At 48.1% G+C, this 15401-nt stretch overlaps 1 protein-coding gene across 4 annotated transcripts; it reads left to right on the forward strand.

Annotated features, from left to right (window-relative positions):
* The first annotated feature begins 1584 nt into the window (after nt 1-1584).
* ARL2BP (ARF like GTPase 2 binding protein) lies at nt 1585-15377 on the forward strand. Of its 4 annotated transcripts, XM_083165677.1 has the most exons (8): nt 1768-1999; nt 2701-2797; nt 2888-2941; nt 4656-4717; nt 7463-7569; nt 9227-9312; nt 11045-11141; nt 13872-15377. In XM_083165677.1, exons 3-8 carry the CDS (start codon nt 2904-2906, stop codon nt 13950-13952), a joined length of 471 nt encoding a protein of 156 aa, XP_083021803.1. In that variant the 5' UTR covers nt 1768-1999; nt 2701-2797; nt 2888-2903; the 3' UTR covers nt 13953-15377. The 4 variants fall into 4 exon arrangements, with proteins under 4 accessions (XP_083021805.1, XP_083021803.1, XP_083021802.1 ...); XM_083165679.1 differs by lacking the exons at nt 1768-1999; nt 2701-2797 and adding an exon at nt 1585-1686; XM_083165676.1 differs by lacking the exon at nt 2701-2797 and having other exon boundaries at nt 1775-1999.
* The last annotated feature ends 24 nt before the right edge of the window (nt 15378-15401 follow it).

Raw genomic sequence — 15401 nt, forward strand, 5'->3', positions numbered from 1 at the left:
CGCTGCATGGGACACAGGCGGCATAGAGCCGGGCAGAGGGAGCCGGGAGCTGTCAGTGCTAGAAAAAAAAGCCTATACAATGAATGGGCAGCCTGTGATTGGCTGAGCGCTCTCTCAGCCAATTGCTGACTGGCTGAGAGAGCGCTCAGCCAATCACAGGCTGCCCATTCATTGTATGGGCTTTTTTTTTTTATTCAGTACTGACAGCTCCCGGCTCCCCCTGCCCGGCTCTATGCCGCCTGTGTCCCCCGCAGCGTCCCCAGATCCCCTGCTCCCTCCACCGCCGCGCCGCCCCACTAGGTCCCAAGTCGGGTCGTCGGACGTGCATCAGGTCCGACCACCCGACGCAGATCCGATTCGCACAGGACCGCGCATCGGATCTGAGGGGACATCAAAACTAGCCGATTTTGGTCCGATTTCGGCCAGATCCGACTGATCTGGCCGAAATCTGACCAAAATCGGCTAGTGTATGGGGGCCTTAAGAAATGACTCCTGATTGGCAAGGTTCTCCTTATTCTGCTGTAAAGCACTTCGTTCGGTACTTGTTTCCTAGCACGGCCACACCGATTTACATCGGGGTGGTCGTGTTGGAAAAATCGCGTCGATTGCATCGCATGTGATTTGGTCGCATGTGATACGATCGACGCGACCGACCCGTTTTTTTGATTGAATCAAATGTGAATAGGGTCCCTGGGACCCGATTTTACATTGGATTCAATGTAAAATATTCCCTAGACCCCCAAATTTTTCAACGTAAACCCCACCCCACGATAGACGCCAACCCGAAGCGTGGCGAGTGCAGCGAGCCCGCGAGGGGCGGCGGTGCGCGTCCTCCGACCTTTTCATTCCATGTCGGCGTGGAGTTGAGAATATATAGTGTGGCTAGTGCGAAGCGTGGCAAGCCCCGCGAGGGGACGCGTATAACTTCACACAGGTATACGCGTCCCCTCGCCGGGCTCGCCACGCTTCGGGCTCGCTGCGCTCGCCACACTATATATTCTCAACTCCACGCCGACGTGGATAGTAGGGGAATGAAAAGGTCGGAGGATGCGCACCGCCGCCCCTCGCGGGCGCGCTGCGCTCGCCACGCTTCGGGTTGGCGTCTATCGTGGGGTGACGACAGGGCCATATATAATGTGAAATGGGTCATATTGTCCCATTTCACATTTTTAACATTTTTTTCAATGTGAGATAGACTTAATCAAGTCCATCTCATCTTGTGCCATTATAATGGCACAAGACCGACGCGATGCTCACGATTTCAATGTTAAAAAATATTTTAACATTGAAGCCTATGGCAAAATCGGGGGCATCGCGTCGGGACCAATGTTAATGGTCCCGACCGACGCGATGCCCCCGATTTTTTACCTTTGCTGGCAAAATGGACCTGATTTCAAAGGAAATCGGGTCCATCGTTGGCATCGTGTACCAAAGGTACACGATCCCAACGATTGTGGCCGTGCTAGGAAACAAGTACCCTTCGTTTTATAGCAGATGCTTGATTCGCTTTCTGAAGGTTTTTGTCCCTCTTCGCTGACTGTAGGCTCCATACTCACACGTGACCCGGAAACTGCCCGCAGCACGCCGGATCCTCGTTGGCTCGCTTAGCCCACGAGCTGCTTGAGGGGGCAACTCTCCCTTTGGCTGGGTGGCTGTGCTGCGGGCTTGGCTAGGTTCCGGCCAGAGGTACTATTCTGCTTGGAGACTGGTAGTATGTCTGTGGGTCGGCCTGCCCTGCAGCGAAACAACAGCCTCCTCCTTCCGTCACTGAGCTGTCACGTGACACATAACTATGCGTAACGTAAGATCCCCTCCAGTTATTTCTTCCAGGGCAATGTTCCACCGCTGCCATAGCAACGGCCAACGGTGCATTGCTCGTTCCAATTGGCTGTTGTAGATCACGTTGACTCCTGCGCGGCTCTGATTGGCAGGCTGCTTCCACCCATCCCGGATGTTGCACTGCACTGGCGCTGTATGTGTGTGATTGTGTATCGCTGGGGTGAGTGATTACAGCGGATCTCGCTTATTTATCATCACACTGAGGTAACTGTATCTTATGCAGCAGTTGTAGCTTCATTACTAGGCAGAGACTATGTACAGCCAGTCACTGCCAAGCCCATGAGACAGACTTGTTGCAGCTGAGATAAGGGGGAAAGATATTGTTCACTAGAAGTCCCAGTATTCCTATACAGAGCTGCTTGCTCCCTACCTGTAACCTACATTGAAGCAACTCTCCCTGGGATGCATCTGCGTCCACTTTCACATACAGCTGCTGCTTGCTATCCTATGCTAATGCAATGCCACTACTGGACAGCACAGTTAGTGTAATGGGTAGTATTACTAGCTCACAGCACTGAGCTCGTGGGTTCTCTTCCCACCATGGTCCTAACTGTGTGGAGTTTGCATAGTCTCCCTGTGCTTGTGTGAGTTTCCCCTGGGTACTCCCAAACATATACTGGTAGGTTAATTAGCATCCAGCAAAAAGTAGCGTAATGTGTGTTTAGGCCAGTCTAGGGGATACGATCACTAGGTCCACAGGGTTTTGGTGGACACATGCCCAAAGCATGGCGAGCGCAGCGCAATGATACAGTGTCCATGTCGGCTTTTGGGACAAAAACACCCCATGAAAATCTCATGTAGACCTTTTGGCTGTTGACCTAATGCTTGTGTCAACCTTCTGACCCTGTCAATCTATTTCAGGTGTCAACCCAATGCATGTCAACCTAAATTGGGTCCACCCAATGACCCATACCACAAATTAAGTAGACTGCAAGAAAACTAGAACAAAGGGAAGAACGTGGGTTTATGACTATAGCTGTATTCTCACCCCGCCATAACTGGAATAGAAGTATATTTGTTTACAACTGTTTCTTTATACATTTTACAGATTTCTTTAGCTTGATATGGAGGACCTGGAAGAGGACTATTTCACACTATCAATGTAAGAAGAAGAACAATTCCACAGTGTAGTATTAATATATTGATGTTGACTTGTAGGGCGCCTCAGCAGTGAATTGTGGGTGAATCTGTGATTCCATAAAATAGGGTCATGTGAGGTAAACCCCCTAGGGAGGGCCCAGCTCTTCACAATTTACAATGTAGTGAGAAACGGACAGAACTGAGATGAGGGGTGACTTATTGTGGCTGAGATCTGGAGATTGGGACAGTAGTGAGTGCGAGCCAGACTGTGGTCAATTGATGGATTGCCATAGTGTCAAAGCAATTTGGAGGCTGATAGAGGGGAAGTCTTGTAGATAGGAGTGAGTGCTGTCTAGGTCACAGAGGCGAGGTACAGGCCAAAGGAAGACTAAAGATCACAAGCAAAATGGGGATTATTTTGGTTCACTCTATCTGACAAATTCCTTCTTAGATGGACAAAACTATGCACTGCAGGTGGGGCAGATGTTACTTGTGCAGAGAGAGTTAGATTTGGGTGGGGTTTTACTTAAAAGTGAGGTGCAAAAATAAAGCTGCTGGTATTTACCCTGCACATAAACAAAATAACTCACCCAAATCTAATTCTCTCTGCACATTTTACATCTGCCCCCCTGCAGTGCACATGGTTTTGTCCATCTAAGAAGGAATTTGTCAGAAAGAGTGAACTAGAATAAGGCCCTATGTTGGCTGTGAGATGCAAGCAGTTTGGGAATTGTTACGTAAATCGTTTATAAGGCAAAACCAGGTCTGATAGTTATATGATGTGTTGCGGATGGCTTTGTGGAGTATTTCACCTAGGAGCTGCTAGCCCTCCACGGAATATCCGCCCCCTGCAGGGGTTTCCCAGCAGTGGCAGTGCTTTCCACTGGAAGTACTCTGCTAATCACAGCTGGACAGGCAGTCCCAGGGTTGCGTGGGACTGCCAGTCGGAATTGCAATTAGCAGAGAGTGCTAACCAATCTGACTGTACAGCTGATGCAGCCCTTAGAAGCTAAGGCTGTTTGTTAATTTCTGTGCATGCATGGGATTGGGATCTCACGCATGCACACATTGCAGGCCGCGCAGCTAGACAACCCAGATTCAAAGGTTGGAGCCACAGCTGAATATAAATAAGTTTAATTGTATTCTATATATGGGTAACCAGTGTAGGGTGATCTGGTAGATAAGCAGCACCAAAACAAAAATATCACTCTTACCAAAGCATTTAGAATAGAATGAAAAGGGACTAGCTAGGTGACGGGAATGTCTAATTTGGGGAAGTTGCAGTAGGCAGTGGCACCGAGATGCACAGACCCTGTACCCAGGCCTGTGCCTAGTTGCTTCTAGTACAGTCTGGTTTGTATTGAGATACAGACCAGAATGTGCTGAAAAAACCACAATAGACCGTGACACCACAGGCAGGAAGAGGAACTGCACTGGCTTTAAAAAGGCGCAGGGTTCTAGAATAAGCACCTTGCTATCTCTGTGTAGCAGTACAGATCCATGCTGACCTTGTATAAACTGGTAAACCATGGTAGCCCTGGATATTTCCAGATGGTGCTTCAGGGTAAAGTTACAAATACGCGCATGCGCAGACCCCCCCCCCCCCCCCCCACCATCGGGACAAATTCTGATCAAACTTGAATTAGGCCCACTGTGATAGGGTTATATGCAAATATCCAGGCTCTAGTGTATTAGGAGAATGAACCCAAAGATAATGGTTTACCTTTGTTTTTCAGATCATCCCCTAAAGATGAGGCATTTGACTGTGTTATTGGACATTTGGAGGAAATTATAATGGGTAAATATGAACCAGATTGGGGTGGGTGATGTGCAGCCGCAGTGTTCGCTGCCTCATGCTAGAATGCATTATAGTAACATCGTTCATTTTCCTGTGCACCTCCGTGGGATGTAAGAGGGTAAATCGCCATGGAAACGGCAATGCAGTGCTTTCCAGCCGTGTCCAGATTGCCTGACCTATACTTCCAATAAATGCTAAAATATCCAGGTTAGGTCCACACCTGAAAAGGGTCAGCATCCCTAAGGTTGACAGGGTTGGAAGGTCAACAATAGCAAGGTTGACAGTCCAAAGGTAGACATAAGTTTTTCACATCTTTGTACCGAATGTCGACATAGTCGACATGGACATCAGGTTAACATGGGTTATTTTGAGCCGACGGGCGTTATTTTCGTGCTGTACCATCCACTAGGGCTGGGTTGGGGAACCTTTGGCCCTCCAGCTGTTGTGGAACTACGTATCCCAGCATGCCTTGTTACAGTTTTGCTATGTGGCCATGCTAGAACTGTTGCAGGGCATGCTGGGATGTGTAGTTCAACAACAGCTGGAGGGCCGAAGGTTCCCCATCCCTGCACTAGGGCGTGGAGGGAGAATATAATAAAGCCATGCAAGTGGACAAGGTGCGCTTTTACTGTGTCGATATTTGGGCCAAAAAAGTGTAAAACCATTGACGACCTTCCCAATGACTGCCTTATGCTTGTGTCAACCTTTTTCATGCACCCAATGTATGTCGACCTTCAGGGTTGACCCAATGACCCTTACCCGTTAGGAATATGCACTGTGTATATTCCGAATGAAATCTCTCCACAGACTGTAGTAGCGGCTTGAAGACCTGAGTGTACTGTGCGAGGTTACCGCGGGTTACAGCATAATAAAGGGATGTACAGTACAGGGGCAGTTGTACACAGCTGGCTGTGGAGTTTAAAAGGGCAATAATAAATGGAAGACCCATCGGGGGAATTTACTAACATGGGATGTTTCCATGAGCAACCATTCGGATACTATCTATCTTCTAGAACAGTGATTCTCAACCTCGGTCCTCAGGTACCCCCAGCAGTGCACGGTTTCCAGGTGCACTCATTACTCACCGACACATTTTACACAAGTGGAGCTAATTATTTCACCTGTGATTCTGTGTGGAGACCTGCAAAACGTGAACTATTGGGGGCACTTGAGGACTGAAGATGAGAACCACTGTTCTAGAAGGTGCTAAATAAATAAGAAGATTCGGATTGGTTTCCCATAGCAACATTCCATGTGATATAGACGTCCCATCTTTGTAAATTCCCCATCTTGTCTTACATTTAATAAAATTGCCCTTTGAAATCATGAGGCCAATGCTGACTAGGGGGGTTATTCTAGTCCATTCTTTCTGACAAAATCCTTCTTAGATGGACAAAACCATGTGCACTGCGGGTGGGGCAGATGTAACTTGTGCAGAGAATTAGATTTGGGTGGGGTTTTTCTTCAAAGTGAGATCTATATTGCAGTGTAAAATAAAGCAGTCAGTATTTTCCCTGCACAGAAACAAAATAACTCACCCAAATCTAATTCTCTCTGCACATGTTACATCTGCCCCCCTGCAGTGCACATGGTTTTGTCCATCTAAGAAGGATTTTGTCAGAAAGAATGAACTAGAATAAACCCCTAGATGTTTAATAAATATGAGAGGAAATGTAGCATGACCATCGGGGCTCAGCAAAACACTATCCTTTGATATATCTGTGAATTATCCCTCTTGAATGCATGAGCTGCCATCCACAAACCAGGTCAGTCTCAATACATTTTATTGCGGAGAGTTCCAGCTCTGAGATCTCATTCACAAAATCAAACAGATGCCCTCCGCCAGCCTGTTCCATTACACAGTATAGATAATGCTCTGGGGGTAGTTCACACCTGCTCGCTAGGCTGCATTTAATCCGAGGCTAGCGAGTAGGTACACGTTGCCCCGCCGAACGCACGCCCTCCTGTGGCCCGAATCCCCTCATTCCACCCCTCGCAAGTGCCCGCACAGAGGAAATATCCTTCACTGGTGCAAAGGATTTTTCATCCTGGCTCTGGCGCACACAGCCGCTGAGTGAGCCTACACGCTCTCTTTTATCATCTGGCCTTAGATTTCTGACTTTGGAGCAGGCACTGACTGCATGTGATGTCAACCACCCGCCCCTGGCAGGCAGGTGAATCCCAGCATTCCCAGGGGCACACCGTTCACATGGCCGCGCCCATGTAACGCCGGGGGCCTGCCCAGGACCGCCCCTTGCCTGTCACTCACTGTGCGAGTGCCCCGGCGAGGGAAAATCTCGCCAATGGTGCTCATTCGTGCCTATGCGCAGACCCCCACCATCAGATAGGGGAGCGAATTCGGAGCTGAACGTACAGGTCTGAATCGCCCCCCTCTGTGTGGAAGGCTGTGTAACCCTGGATCAAATAAAGAGTTCTAAATATCATGGTCTCAGGCAATGATTCCCATTGAGTCCGCATAAACTGGGTCGTTTCCCTGAGTGCAAACCATCGTACAGTGCGACATCCGGCACTTGTGCTCTAGGAAATCCACACTGATTGCTCTGGTGCTGCAACTAGTTGTGTAGAAGATCCCGTGGCTAATTGATTATTCCCCTTAGGTTTCATTGAAAGTGAGCGGAAAGAAATAGATATTGATGGGATAAAATGAGCAATAATGAGATTTTGTATTAGCTTGGTAGGAACATTGAGGCGGGCGGCTTACAGCTTTTATATCTGTTCTCTTAGATGACCAGTTCCAGGATATGCAGAGATCCTTTATGGAAAAGTATTACAAAGAATTCGAAGACACAGAGGAAAATAAGCTGACGTACACACCTATCTTTAATGAATATGTAAGTGGCCCCACCTTTCTATCCCGGAGAGACCTTAGGTGTATATACTGGGGTTCCAGAGAGATTGGTTCCTGTAGCACAATCCTTTCTGCACAGAGGGCCTGATTCAGAGATGAACGCTATTGCAGCTGCAAGTGCGGCTTTCTGTTGGTATAAAGCAAGTACACTCACTGGAGTGACCACAACTCATTCACAATTTGTGTGCACATCCACAGCCTATAAGCAAGAACAAGGAACATTGGGCTGAAGGGCAGACCTATGGCTATGCGGAGTCCTTGGCACATGCCCATTCGGCCTATAATCGCTCAGTCCCACGGCACATCGACTTTTGGTACCTCTCTGAATCTGGAATTTACGAGTAGGGTTGGCCAATCCCGGGATCCCGGGATTTGGCCCCTAAAACGCCAGGATTTCAATTCCGGGATTGGAGTTTCCAATACCGTGATTTCGGGATTAGACTGCGCATGCGCTCCGACTCTGCCCAGCTTCTCCCTTCCCCGGCAGTATGGTTCTGTGCAGCGTGATGAGGCCAGAGGTCACGCTGCGCAGACCAAGCAGCTGCACAGACCCATCCTGGGCGCGCAGCATCATCGCCCGCCCACCTGCCTACCCGGCTCCTGGATCCTGCTGCTGGCCGCTCACTCACCTGCCTGCTTACCGGCATCAGTAATCGGCTGCCCACCCTCCCAGCTTCACCGACCACCCTCCTGGCCGCACTGCACATGTAAGTAAATATGCGGGGCGGCCGGGGCGGGTTTTTTAATTAGGGAAGCCAATCCAGGGAATCCCGGGATCAGGCATTTTTCAATCCCGAATTCCGGGATTGAAAAAATGTTCCGGGATTGGCAACCCTACTTACGGGTATATTTACTAAGATTTGTGTTTCAGCCGAGTTTAAACGCTCCTGGTTACAAACTTACATGGTTCCGTTCATTTACTTAACTCCTGTAATGTTTTGCCCAGTTACTTGCTTTTTTTGCTTCACTTGCAGACATGAATCGGGCCGTTTCATTGGTTTACTGTGCATTGCGTATACATGCTACTTGCAGCAACAGGAACCCCGCACATGTGGTTATATAGCTACTCCCAGTGATGGGAACCCCGCACATGTGGTTATATAGCTACTCCCAGTGATGGGAACCCCGCACATGTGGTTATATAGCTACTCCCAGTGATGGGAACCCCGCACATGTGGTTATATAGCTACTCCCAGTGATGGGAACCCCGCACATGCCACACACCTGCTAATGTTGGTCATCCTTTGCCGCTATGCATGTGACCAGGGTGCACGAGGAGACTGAGCTAATTAACGCCATCTGACACTGGGAAAAAGCTGTGACCGCTGCATTGTAGCGCTTTCTGTACAGATTCAGACTCAGTCGCACACAGATATACAGTGTCACATATCATATATGTCACCATAAGATGCCCAACGCTATAAGATTGTCCTGTGTGGCATTACGGCAGCTAGCACACTTCTGTACTGTAGGACAATATACAGTGGGTGTTTAGCTGGGTATCTGGGTCTCCATGTATTGATGTGTTGGGTGTTAGGATTCTGTGGTCAGTGTGTAGATGAAAGTCCATATACAAGCTTGTCGTTCATCCAGAGACCCGTGTTCTAGACCTGCCTAGTGATATGTATTTTTATTCTTAGATTTGTTTAGTGGAGAAATTTATTGAGGAGCAGTTACTGGAGCGGATTCCATCCTTCAATATGAGCGCTTTCATCTCATCCCTACAGTAAGTTATTCCGTGGATTCCCCCCAGCAACCGCCGCTGGCTGCGGGGTAAAGCAACGGTTACAAAATATTCAGCAGTGTTCATTTCTTCATGCCGAAAGTATTTGGGTTGACCAGCACTTGTAGAACTATGCCTGTCACTTGTGGAACTGCAAGTACCAGCATGCTCTGCCTTCAAGGGCACCAGTAAAAAAGAAATAAAGAAAAATGATCTGTTGTGAGAAGGAATCACATAAACTAGATCAAGATGAAGTCTTGGTCTTTATTTTTGGAGCAGGTCACAGCATAACAGGTACACAGCATAAGCAAGGGTGGTTACAGCATTGCAGCATACAGGGGGTCACAGCATAGTGCATAGTTCAGAATGTTCCAGTGGTCCCTACCATAGCCCACACCCAGGCCTATCACTTGGGCAGCTATTCCACCACCAGGAACCATAACCTCCTGCACTGAAGCCACAGGTGCTGCTAATCGGCCCAACCTTGATCACATGAGTTTTCTTGCTGCTGCTCTAAAACCTGGACCAGATCTTCCACATTACTTTGATGTGTAAAGATGCTGTCCCTGCCGCACCATCTAAATCTATGATGCATGATATAAATAACTACTGTCTAGAGAATATGTAGATATTATGTCTACATTTACTATATCGACATGAACATTAGTGTTCAGCCGGTGCATCAGCACAAGTCCCGCCCAATATAGTGTAGACCATACACCACGCACTATGCAGTGGTGTGGTGGCACGATCTGACATCATTAACGGCCCGTGCAATCACAGGTACACACTAGACTATATAGACCAGTGGTGGCCAACCCGTGGCTCTTGAGCCTCTTGCGGCTCTCCCCCTTGTAAAGTGAGGCTCCTGCTGCCCGTTGCCCACCGTCCGTCCCAGTCCCCCTGCTGCCGGTTCCCTAAATCCCTTCACCTTCTGAGGGGAGGAGAGCACGCATCGTGCATCTCTCCTACCCCTTACTGTGCATCCTTGTGACTGGGCCGTCCGCTAATCAGAGCTCGCGGGCCAGCAGCCAATCAGGAGCCGCCCAGCGAGCTTTGATTGGTGGACAGCCCAGTCACAGGGAAGTGAGGGGGAAGGAGACACGCGGTGTGCTGTGCTCTCCTCCCATCAGTGACATGAGAGGAGGACTGCAGGGGGACACCAGACTGTCCTCTCCCCGCCCGGCAGCAGCAGCAACAACGGTGAGTGCTGCTTCTGGGAAATTTGCACTGTGGGGGCATAGCAGTTTGTGGCACTGTGGGGGCATACCAGCTTTCTGGCACCATAGGGGCATACCCGGCACCGTGGGGGGCATATGTGTATCTGGCACTATTGGGGGCATATGTATATATGGCACTGCACTATTGGAGGCATATTTGTATCACACCCACCCAAGGGGTCAAAATAAACTATGCCCCTTTTTTTGGCGCATGCGCCTTCGGCGCCCGCATGATGTCGGCTCTTTAGCTTGACTACCGATATTTTTCGGCTCTTTACCTCTGACCGGTTGGCCACCCCTGATATAGACCATTTGGTGTTCCGATACATTGTTCCGACATCGTCCTAATGTGGGCCCAGCCTTAAATCTATGTGATGTCCGTTTTACATTGTGAATGTTGACATGTTCTATTACACCCATCTATAGCAGGTTACTAGTGTTAGTGAATCCTCCTTGCATTATACAGCAATAAGTATACTTTGTGTTTGTAACGTCTGTTCTGTGTTATGTGACAGGTCTCATCGGCAGGAAATGGCCGGAGATATATTTGACATCTTGCTCACGTTCACAGATTTCCTGGCTTTTAAGGAAATGTTTCTCGACTACAAGGCTGTAAGTAGCATATTGCACTGTTATACATACAGCATATGCATTTAAATAATGCTTTCTCACAAAGGGCCTGATTTACAGGGACGTAAGCAGCTCTGGCAACCCACTGTGTGCAGGCATGTACAACAAGGGGAGCCAGGCCACCTGGCAATACCTGTATACTAGATTCAGGGTCGGCAGATGACCAGAAAGCCAAGTGCTCTGTGTGATGGGACTGGCCAAACTGTCCATCCTGCCAGTTCAGCCCAGGGGGTGGATGTAGACCAGGCTGTTCAGCCCAGGGGGTGGATGTAGACCAGGCTGTTCAGCCCAGGGGGGTGGATGTAGACCAGGCTGTTCAGCCCAGGGGGGTGGATGTAGACCAGGCTGTTCAGCCCAGGGGGGTGGATGTAGACCAGGCTGTTCAGCCCAGGAGGTGGATGTAGACCAGGCTGTTCAGCCCAGGGGGTGGATGTAGACCAGGCTGTTCAGCCCAGGGGGTGGATGTAGACCAGGCTGTTCAGCCCAGGGGGTGGATGTAGACCAGGCTGTTCAGCCCAGGGGGTGGATGTAGACCAGGCTGTTCAGCCCAGGGGGTGGATGTAGACCAGGCTGTTCAGCCCAGGGGGTGGATGTAGACCAGGCTGTTCAGCCCAGGGGGTGGATGTAGACCAGGCTGTTCAGCCCAGGGGGTGGATGTAGACCAGGCTGTTCAGCCCAGGAGGTGGATGTAGACCAGGCTGTTCAGCCCAGGGGGTGGATGTAGACCAGGCTGTTCAGCCCAGGGGGTGGATGTAGACCAGGCTGTTCAGCCCAGGGGGTGGATGTAGACCAGGCTGTTCAGCCCAGGGGGTGGATGTAGACCAGGCTGTTCAGCCCAGGGGGTGGATGTAGACCAGGCTGTTCAGCCCAGGGGGTGGATGTAGACCAGGCTGTTCAGCCCAGGGGGTGGATGTAGACCAGGCTGTTCAGCCCAGGGGGTGGATGTAGACCAGGCTGTTCAGCCCAGGGGGTGGATGTAGACCAGGCTGTTCAGCCCAGGGGGTGGATGTAGACCAGGCTGTTCAGCCCAGGGGGTGGATGTAGACCAGGCTGTTCAGCCCAGGGGGTGGATGTAGACCAGGCTGTTCAGCCCAGGGGGTGGATGTAGACCAGGCTGCTTCTATTTGCATCATCCATCTGCGACTTAATGCAAATGGCGATACTAAGCCTTTCTCTTGTGTACATCCGTGCAAAGACTGGAGGCGCATACTGTCACCGTGTGTAGGTGCTATAATACACCACCATCGGTCGTACAAATTGGAGATGTGGATGGTCAGAGTATGAATAATTGAGCATCTCTGTGCACACACACATTTGTGACTTGTCCATAGCATAGACTGCCTCCGCGCGTCTGAAGAGGAAATAGCACATTTCTGATCCCGTGAGTCACAACAGCGCATTGTGTGCTTACACGTTGTGTAACTCCTGCGCTGTAGAAGGTCTCGGTGTAGTAAAGAGTTTCTGACCACCAGCTACCCCGTATCCAGCCTCTCTGCTGGGCTGTTATTGCTCATTGAAGATGGTTAATGTATCCTTTTTTCTTTATTTCTTGAAAATAGAACATTTTGTATCACTTTTAAGAATAAAATACAGGAATGTCACCTAATTGGACATCACCTTGTAAAACAAAGTACAACAATGTTAAGTTTATTTTATAAATTTAGATTATCTATAACATACCATGTGCCAACAGCTGGCCCTGGCCTGCGTCACATACTATAAGGAATTGTGTATAGTAGCAGAAGATTATACGCTGAATACAGATCTTCTACTTCTGTCATTTCATTGTTGTATTCCAATAATGACTCTTGAAATAATTGGCAAACAATTATGTTGTGTAGACATTGTAGTGATCATGGTGGTAACAACTTGTGATGTTAAGAACTGTTTCCACACAATGTCAGAAATGCTGATGGAGAGTTCTCGCTTTGGCAGATTATGGGTGAGATTTAATAGGATGAGAGATTCAGAAAGTGAGAGATTTGGTGAGAAATCTCCAGTTTTTTTTAAAGCGGCAATCATTTACACGGCAAAATCAAACTGGTTTTGCAGTGTAAATGATTGCCGCTTAAAAAAACCTGGAGATTTCTTACCAAATCTCTCGCTTTCTGAATCTCTCATCCTATTAAATTTCACACAAGATGTCTATAAATCTCATCCGTATACCTTCCTGCTTTACCTCGGACCAAAACAAAACAGACAACACTATGGCAGTACATCTCCACCAGCATGTAATAATTCTGTACGGATGGTGTAATGGTTAGCATTACTGTCTCACAGCGCTGAGGTCATACTGGTAGGTAAATTAACCCTAGAATGTCTGTGTGTGCGTGTACATGTGGTAGGGAATATAGATTGTAAGCTCCACTGGGGCAGGGACTGATGTGACTGTTCTAATATTCTCTGTAAAGCGCTGCGGAATATGTGTGCGCTATATAACAAACTGTTAGTAATAATTCCTAACCTCTTAAATAAGAGGTTTGTGCCATTGTAAACCAGTCCTCTTCTGCAGCTAGCGCCCCGACACCCTGTTGAGCAGAAAGAATAAAAGATTCCCCCCAAGATATGTCATTAATTGCACTGACTTTTCTATATCCAAGGTGTTTATTGTATACTTGCATTAATGAGAATATATACTGTATGACAACAATAACTCCACCATCCATAAGGAATTCGGTTACTTCACTTTTTTTTCTTCTTTTCCTCATTAAGGAAAAGGAGGGTAGAGGTGTGGATCTCAGCAGCGGATTGGTGGTGACGCCTTTATTCAGCTCCTCCGTCTCTTCCTCCTAGAACCACCGGCCATTCTGTTTCTCCCCATTACAATGTTACAGTCACCAGCTCTCCAGTATCTCCATTTCATCTTGTGTTGTCCCAATGGATATTACCCTCCGACCATGATCTGCCTTCAGGAAGAAGTTATCAGACTGACTAGGCTGGGTGTGCTCTAACTGAGCGAGGTGTAGAAGGCTTTTAGGAACTGATCTTATGGGACTTGTGTTTGTTTGATGTATCGTATTCAGTCCGTAGCTGTTGTGTTTGTACATACCATCATCCACGCACAGTATTGTAATCCAATATAATATTCTAGAAACGGATTAAATCCTCAGTGAATTACTGTTATTTATCATGATGACATATTCCCCACAATAAGGCCCTTATTCAGATCTGAGCTCAGTACTATTTGTTTTCTAAATGGGCAAAACCATGTGCACTGCAGGTGGGGCAGATGTAACATGTGCTGAGAGAGTTAGATTTGGGGGGAGTTACTTTGTTTCTGTGCAGGGTAAATATTGGCTGCATTATTTTTACACTGCAATTTAGATTTCAGTTTCAACGCACCCCACCCAAACTCTCTGTATACATGTTACATCTGCCCCACTTGCAGTGCACATGGTTTTGTCCATTTTGAGAACAAATGTGTACTGCGATCAGATCTGAATAAGGGCCTAAGTGTAGTGCCCTGTACCTGGGCTACAGTGTGGTCCCTGATTTTATGCCTGTTGGTCATGTGACTTGGCCGTGTCATACAAGCTTTGTGTGTAAGGGACTATGGTGTCTCTTATAGAGATTTAATTTGTACAATGAAAGTGGAGCCATTGCCTGCAGACACTGGGGGCAGCCATACTGTGGGCTGATGCTACGTACAGCCTCTGATTTCCCCAGCAGCCAGTCACACTGCTGAGCATACTTACCTCACTGTGGTGTCACTAGCACACAGTCATAGGAGGGTGAGATGGCCAAAATGACATCATTGGGTAACTTACTCATTACACTGAGGTTAGGTGGCTGCACACACTACCCCAGAATGACATAACTGTGTAACAGTCTCATTACACAAAGGGGAAAGTGGCCGCACTCACTGCACAAGAATGATATAACTAGGTAACGTTCTCATTACACTGAATGACATCACAGTGCAATGTACTCAATACGCTGAGGCAGCCGCACTCACTGCACCATAATAACATCACAGTGTAATGTTCTCGTTACACCGAAGGGAAGGTGGCCGCACTCGCTACACCACAATGACATCACTGTGTAATGTTCAACATTCAAGACAGGTACAACAAGATGGTAAATGGCATTTTGTATTCCTCTGCTGTGCCCTCTGTACTTGTAATCTCAAACTCTTGTTCTTTATATCTTTTTTTTTTGGTCAGCAAATTCAAATCTGTTTTTGTGGGTTTTTTTTAAATAAATTGTTAAGTTAATTTACTTCTGTGTCTAACTCACCAGAGC

This window comes from Crinia signifera, chromosome 11 (assembly GCF_055691185.1).
Source record: "Crinia signifera chromosome 11, ASM5569118v1, whole genome shotgun sequence".
Classification (NCBI taxonomy): domain Eukaryota; kingdom Metazoa; phylum Chordata; class Amphibia; order Anura; family Myobatrachidae; genus Crinia; species Crinia signifera.

Excerpts from the sequence above, each read along its gene's own strand:
- ARL2BP (XM_083165679.1), top strand. The coding sequence starts at position 2,904 with ATGGAGGACCTGGAAGAGGACTATTTCACACTATCAAT. Across the intron at positions 2,942-4,655 it reads GACTATTTCACACTATCAAT|ATCATCCCCTAAAGATGAGG; the intron begins GTAAGAAGAAGA and ends TTTGTTTTTCAG. Across the intron at positions 11,142-13,871 it reads TGTTTCTCGACTACAAGGCT|GAAAAGGAGGGTAGAGGTGT; the intron begins GTAAGTAGCATA and ends TTCCTCATTAAG.